Source organism: Epinephelus moara, chromosome 11 (genome assembly GCF_006386435.1).
Source record: "Epinephelus moara isolate mb chromosome 11, YSFRI_EMoa_1.0, whole genome shotgun sequence".
Classification (NCBI taxonomy): domain Eukaryota; kingdom Metazoa; phylum Chordata; class Actinopteri; order Perciformes; family Serranidae; genus Epinephelus; species Epinephelus moara.
The window spans coordinates 36986661-36994471 of NC_065516.1; the positions used below are offsets into that span (position 1 = coordinate 36986661).

The 7811-nt window shown below is 46.1% G+C and overlaps 1 protein-coding gene across 1 annotated transcript in view; it reads left to right on the forward strand.

Annotated features, from left to right (window-relative positions):
* Nucleotides 1-6164, forward strand: part of LOC126397839 (uncharacterized) — a 30128-nt gene extending 23964 nt beyond the window's left edge. Inside the window, exons 9-14 of the mRNA XM_050056835.1 lie at nt 93-219; nt 322-487; nt 566-603; nt 684-830; nt 941-1034; nt 1760-6164. Of these exons, the coding sequence (XP_049912792.1) occupies nt 93-219; nt 322-487; nt 566-603; nt 684-830; nt 941-1034; nt 1760-2604 (1417 nt within the window). The 3' untranslated portion in view covers nt 2605-6164. The remainder of the gene's footprint in view (nt 1-92; nt 220-321; nt 488-565; nt 604-683; nt 831-940; nt 1035-1759) is intronic.
* The last annotated feature ends 1647 nt before the right edge of the window (nt 6165-7811 follow it).

Genomic DNA, 7811 nt, shown 5'->3' on the forward strand with positions numbered 1-7811 from the left:
TCCACCTGTCCCTCCACCTGTCCCCCCTCCTGTCCCTCCACCTGTCCCCCCCTCCTGTCCCTCCACCTGTCTATCCACCTGTCCCCCCACAGTATATTTGAAGCAGTGTACTCGCTGATCAAGAATAAGATCCACCGTCTTCCTGTCATCGATCCGGTCAGCGGGAACGCTCTCTACATCCTGACTCACAAGAGGATCCTCAAGTTCCTGCAGCTCTTTGTGAGTCTCCATGTTGTACAGCGTTTGTGCTGCTGTCCACAGCAGGACGTCTGTCTCACAGCAGGACGTGTGTGTGTGTGTGTGTGTGTGTGTGTCTGTCAGGTGTGTGAGATGCCCATGCCGGCCTTCATGAAGCAGTCTCTGGAGGAGCTGGCCGTGGGGACGTACGCCAACATCGCCTACATCCACCCCGACACGGCGCTCATCACCGCGCTGTCTGTCTTCACACACCGCCGCGTCTCCGCCCTCCCCGTCGTCGACCACAACGGTAACCATGGGCAACAGCACAGTAGATAAAGTGTGATTTGTTGCCCAGTGGCTCGATGATCATGTCTTGTGTTTGCAGGTAGAGTGGTGGACATCTACTCCAAGTTTGACGTGATTGTGAGTAACTCTGGAAACATGATCGTTGTGTTCACTGTCTGAGGAAACACAGGAAACCTGAGTGTTGTCCGTCTGTGCAGAACCTGGCGGCAGAGAAGACGTACAACAACCTGGACGTGACTGTCACTCAGGCTCTCAGACACAGATCCCAGTACTTTGAAGGAGTCATGAAGTGCAACAAACTGGAAACACTGGAGACCATCGTGGACCGTATCGTGAAGGCAGAGGTCAGAGAACATGTGAATCATATCAGGGATGAGTCACAGCTGTGTCCATAGAGGTATAACTACTGTGTGTGTGTGTGTGTGTGTGTATGTATGTGTGTGTGTGTGTGCAGGTTCACAGGCTGGTTGTTGTTGATGAAGAGTCTCGTATTGTCGGCATCGTCTCGCTCTCTGACATCCTGCAGGCGCTGGTCCTGACCCCCGCAGGTAAACATCATTATTATTATTATTATCAGTGCTGATGTTAGGAAACATTTCAGTGATAATGTTTATAATATTATTACTTATATTAATATTATCAGTGTTAATGTTAGAATATTGGTGAATATCATCATGGTTGTTGTTGCCATCTTTGTGAAGTCGGTATTTGAAGATCAGCTCGAGGGAATTCTCCTCAAATTTGGCACCAATGTCCACCTGGACTCAACCATGAACTGATTAGAATTTAGTGGTCAAAGGTCAAAGGTCAAAGGTCACTGTGACCATACCTCAAGACTTCATATGTCAGTTATGACAGAACTTCACTCAAATGTCTGACAGGATTCAAATAGAAGTGATGACGTTTTATATCCAAAATGTCAAAGGTCAGCTTCACTGTGACATCATCATGTTTCCTCATGTATATAAGGCAACGCGTGTCATGCGTAACGTGCACCAGTGCACACTTTGACTGTGTTGTTGTGTGTGTGTAAATGTATTCATATCAGTACAGAGCAGTCACATGTTGATGTTCCTGACATCACATGACACAGTGATGTCATGTAATCTCGTTTCCCTGGTAACGAGTCGTGTCTGTGGTTTAAGAAGGATTCAAGAAGTCATGCATTCACAACCTCGCTGAAGTAAAAGTACTTTCAGATAAATGTACTTAAAGTACTGAGAGTAAAAGTACTCATGTCTGTCTGTCTGTCTGTCTGTCTGTCTGTCTGCAGGTCTAGGGAGGAAGGAGTCTCTCCCATCTCAGCCAACAGGTTTGGACTCAACAGAACCAGAGACAGGATGTCAACCTGGACTAGATCGGGACCAGGACCAGGACCAGGGACTGGAGACAAAGACAGAGACAGAATATAAACCTGAACCAGATCAAGACCAGGAGCAGGAGCTGGACCAGGAGCTGGGTAAAGAAAGAGAAACAGAGACAGGCTGCGAGGATGCTGATGCTACTGAGACCTGCCAGCAGGGGGAGACAGAGAGACACTCAGAGGGGGAGACAGAAAGAGAGGGAGATAAACAAGTGAGACAGACAGAAAGTGGAGAAACACTAGAGACAGAGAGACAGACAGAGGAGGAGGCAGATGGGGGCGCAGAGAGACAGACAGAGGGGGAGGCAGATGGGGACGCAGAGAGACAGGCAGAGGAGGACGCAGAGACACAGGCAGAGGAGGACGCAGAGACACAGGCAGAGGAGGAGGCAGTTGGGGACACAGAGAGACAGACAGAGGAGGAGGCAGTTGGGGACACAGAGAGACAGACAGAGGAGGAGGCAGAGAGACAGGCAGAGGAGGACGCAGAGACACAGACAGAGGAGGAGGCAGTTGGGGACACAGAGAGACAGACAGAGGAGGAGGCAGCAGTGACAGAAACAGATGGAGGAGAGGAAGGAGGAAAGGAGGAGGCCAGTGAAGGAGAAACCCAGGAGGCGGGGGAGATGAAGGAGGGGGAGGAAGAAGAGAAAGTGGGTGAGGAAGAGGAGACTGGTGGTGGAGGGGAGGAGGTGAAGGAGGGAGGAGCGGAGGAGGGGACAGGAGGAGAAGGGGAGGAGGAGGAGGCAGCGTGACATCATCATTGGAGTCAAGCCACTCACCACAGGAGAAGAGGGACAGGAAGGGGCGGGGTCAAGAAAGAGCGCTGTCAAATGGCTGACGTGTGATTGGTCGGGAGGCGCTGAGAGTTTGTTTTTCATTGGCTGTTTGTTGAAGGGCGAGGAGGCGCTGCAGAGCTGTGATTGGACAGTTTCTGTGGAGGTGGGCGGGACATGTGCTGGAGCCAATCAGGGATCTTTTATTGTTTCACCTTTCATCACAGAGAAGTTTAAAGGTTTTGGTTGTGAGGTCAGTGCTGCGGTCGGCGGCGCTGATCTGCAGCACGCATCAGAAACATCATCTGCAGATGTCAGGAGACATTTTAATTATCAGTAAAATTCTGGTACGCTGGTCGTGTCGCAGCGCGTCTCCCATCAGACGTCAACCCAACATTAAACTTAACCCTTTTTACATAGAGGTGGCGCTATAGAGCCGCTACCACGTCCCCTCTTCAGGCAGCAGAACCAAGGTACGGCGACATGATGTCTCTTCAGTGTGATGTCAGCCAGCATGATGACATCACAGAAGCAAAAGAGGAGTGACGTGTAACACCACAGCGTCAGCCTCTAGTGTGACATATAACATACGTGTCAGCCGCTCTTTATAAACAATAACAATGACATCTCACATCAATAACAATCATTCAATGTCCCCGTTATATGGCGGCTGATCTCGTCCTCTGCTCGGAGGGTAAGGAGCTCCTGGACCTCACTGTTTGAGTTAGCTGCTAACAGCTGCTGTTCTTCTTTGAGTTAGCTGCTAACTGCTAACAGCTACTCTACTTCTTCTTCTTTGAGTTAGCTGCTAACTGCTAACAGCTGCTTTTCTTCTTTGAGTGAGCTACCAACTGCTAACAGTTACTGTTCTTCTTTGAGTTAGCTGCTAACTGCTAACAGCTGCTTTTCTTCTTTGAGTGAGCTACCAACTGCTAACAGTTACTGTTCTTCTTTGAGTTTGCTGCTAACTGCTAACAGCTACTGTTCTTCTTCTTTGAGTTAGCTGCTAACTGCTAACAGCTGCTGTTCTTCTTTGAGTTAGCTGCTAACTGCTAACAGCTACTCTTCTTCTTTTTTGAGTTAGCTGCTAACTGCTAGCAGCTGCTGTTCTTCTTCTTTGAGTTAGCTGCTAACTGCTAGCAGCTACTGTTCTTCTTCTTTGAGTTAGCTGCTAACTGCTAACAGTTGCTGTTCTTCTTTGAGTTAGCTGCTAACAGCTAACAGCTAACAGCTACCTTTTTAAAACTCCCGCGGTGGGTCGCACACATAACACGTCATCAGAACATCAAACCCGAGACCATGGATGTCCTCCGTCCTGCTGGCCGTCCCTTTTGAACAGACATCAGTTCAGCGCTGTTAGTAGCTCTGCTCCCACATTAAAGTCGGGACAGCTCTGCCCCCCCGCTCTGTGATCGTACCTTTAATGCAGAACAGTGAGGAGGCCAAACTGAGCAATATTCCCGCCTGGAACAGGAAGTGTAAAAGGGGCTTTAGTAACATCCTTCCAGGTGTAAGACAGAAACAGCAGAGGTGAAGATATCCTGAGTTTAAGTCTGTCTACATTTCCCATGATGCTCCTGGATACTGGCTTTCAGTACATTAACCTCTGCCTCACCGCGTGTGTTCAGTCCAGGTGACGCCGCAGTGATGGACAACAACACACCATCAGTGTTGGGCTTGTTGATTAAATGATGTCATTTATTACTCATCACTGGTTCTATTGAAAAATAATATTTCTTCCTCCTCCCTGCCAACAGTAATTCGTTAAACGACTCGTTAGATTTATTTTTCCTTACACTTCACAAAATTGGTAATTACTTACTTTCTCCTCTAAATTCAAAGTCTTGTACGACTATAACGAAAATGAGTCCGGGGATGAGATTGATTGTTGGATTTCAAATCAGCAGGATGATGACGGCAAAAGTAGCAGTTGTTAGTGTGACTGTAATATTTTTACTGAAGTGTAATCAGTAATGAAATATATAATATTATTACATCACTGCTCAACACTGCACATCAGTCAGGTGACAGGTTCACCTGTTCATCGTTTCATGAACAGTTTAAATCAGCTGCTGCTTCACAGTAAAATCCTCAACTGGACAAACACAGAGTGACTTTTATTGAGAGGCAGCCAAAGGAAATGTCACGTAACACCTGAGGATTGTGTGCATGACGCCATGAGGCTGTACGGCGTCATGCTGCCTGCGGCCTAGAGAATGAACCCCTGCTGTTAGCAGCAGTAACCACCAGGTGGCACCCAGTCAGAGCTAAGAGCCATGGAACTGTACATGTCATGTGAAAACATTATTTATGACAGAAATCATCACTTCATATTTAAACGGCTGCAGTGATGATTTGACCATCATGACGACCCCTTCTGTGATGTCACAAAGGGGCGGGTCCATCACGTCATCATGGTGCCTATCATTGTAGCTGCAGGTTCTGATTGGTTGAGACAGAGATTTAGATCAGTAAATCATTATTAATAATAGTTTTTTTTCCAGATATCACTGAGACACTATTTATCTGCTATTTATCACATATGATAATGTTAATGTTACTCACTGCATATGTAAAGATTGTATGGATATTATTTTATAGAGATACCAAACAAAAGTCTGTTTGTTATTTTGGTGTCAAATTTTAAATCAGTCTGTACAAAAATAGATTTTATTGTTAAATTAATGGATATATAGTTTCTAGGTGTGTCCTTCAAAATACGGGAACGGCCGTGCTTGCTTTTTAAAAATGTTTCTTTGAATGTCGTTATCTCGAGATCTCAAGTTAATTATTTCGTTATGTCCGATTATTGCAGTCAGAAATGTAACTGTGTTGTTCTGTTGGAGGACGAAGCCTTCCTTCGTTTGGGTTAATTTATACTCCTCAATGAGGCTGGAAAAGATCAAAGTCTGAACTATGAAACTTGGGAATGAGCCAAATGTCCCATATTCATCTGCTGCATCTGTTGTTCAGAGGGACAGTGTCATTCTCTGAGTTTAATCTGCAACTTTTTCTCTCAGAAATTTACGAGTTTAATCTCAAAATATTACGACTTTGTTCTAATGAATTTAAAACAAAAATAATTTTCTCGTGAAACAACATAAATTAAACAGAAACAGAGCTGTGTTATCTGGAGATAATGAAATTATTCACTCACCATCTCAAGGTAACAGCATTAAAAGAAACTGCAAGCTCGGTCTCCATGGTGTTCAGAGAGTTTGTAATTCACAGTGGGACCGTAGGGGGCGCTCACACGGGGCAGTTTGGACCAGCCATGGTTGGATTGATCTGAACCAGTCAAGTTTCAGAGCAGCGTGAGACTGAAGCTTTTTAAAAGATGTGCGCTGGCTGTTTTTAGGTGGAATGAACTTTTAATGAATGAAGAGAAGATGATGCAGTGAAATGTCGCCCAGCTGTCTGTCAGTGTTTCCAAACTGAGCCGTGTGAACTTTAAATCAGCTGATTGTTTCAGGTGACATGAAAAGGCGTGGGTTTTTATAAATGTTCTGTACATGTTGATGTTGTTAAAAACGACAATAAAAACATTGTGATCTTTATTTTCTTGTTTGTCATGTTTTAGTTTGCTCCATGTCGACCTCACACCAAACGACCTCTCAAGTGATGTCACCGCTGCACACAACATTCCAGTGACGGAGTAAAGTCACGAGAGTTTGATACTCGCCATCTTGTAGGACGTCTTGATTTGTTAAATGTGCTGGGAGGAGTCGAGGAGAGAGCCTGTCTGTCTGTCAGAGGGCCTGTCTGTGTGTCAGAGAGTCGAGGCCGCAAATTCCATTAGTTTGTCTCTTACATGTTGGTGACGACTCTCAGTCATCCAGGTCATGGTGATCTTAAGTGCTGTATCGCAGCTGGACCTGCTTAAGTTTCTTGAAGACATTTCTCATCCAAGAAGCTTCTTCAGTTCTAACTGACTGGTGCAGAGTCGTAGGCTTTAAACTCCGTGGGTGTGAACCCTCGCAGAGTCATGAGGTCACACGTGAGTTGCTGACCCACCTGGTCATCTCTTCTAGAAAATACTGAAAAGCTGCTACAAGTTTACTTTGAAAGGAATGTAGACAGATACGACAAACGTTACCTGAAAATGTGAGAGATGGTAACTTCCTGTGTTTTATGTTAAAATGAGGTGACATGGGAGAGGTGAATGATTTCATTTTCCTTAGTCAGAGAGGAAACAAGTGGAGTTTACAGGGTGAAGGGAGGCTGGAGGCTGTCTCAGCTGACACTGGGCCTCTCATGTCTCACCACTGAATTAGAGTCACTGAGCGAAAGCTGTCCTTCAGCCCTACAACCCTCCAGTCCTACGACCCTACAGTCCTACAGCCTTACAACCCTACAGCCTTACAACCCTACAGTCCTACAGTCCTACAGCCCTACAACCCTACAGTCCTACAGCCCTACAGTCCTACAACCCTACAGTCCTACAGCCTTACAACCCTACAATCCTACAGCCCTACAACCCTACAGTCATACAGCTCTACAGCCTTACAACCCTACAGTCCTACAACCCTACAGTCCTACAACCCTACAGTCATACAGCCCTACAGCCTTACAACCCTACAACCGTACAACCCTACAGTCCTACAGTCCTACAACCCTACAGCCCTACAATCCTACAACCCTACAGCTCTACAGTCCTACAACCCTACAACCTTACAGTCCTACAACCCTACAGCCCTACAACCCTACAGTTCTACAACCCTACAGTCCTATAACCCTACAGCCCTACAACCCTACAGTCCTACAGCCCTACAGTCCTACAACCCTACAGTCATACAGCCCTACAGCCTTACAACCCTACAGTCCTACAACCCTACAGTCCTACAACCTTACAGTCATACAGCCCTACAGCCTTACAACCCTACAACCATACAGTCCTACAACCCTGCAGTCCTACAACCCTACAGTCTTACAGTCCTACAACCCTACAGTCCTACAGCTCTACAGTCCTACAATCCTACAGCTCTAAAGTCCTACAGCTCTACAACCGTACAGTCCTACAACCCTACAATCCTACAGCTCTACAGTCCTATCAATCAATCAATCAATCAATCAATTTTATTTATAAAGCCCAATATCACAAATCACAATTTGCCTCACAGGGCTTTACAGCATACAACATCCCTCTGTCCTTATGACCCTCACAGCTGATCAGGAAAAACTCCCCC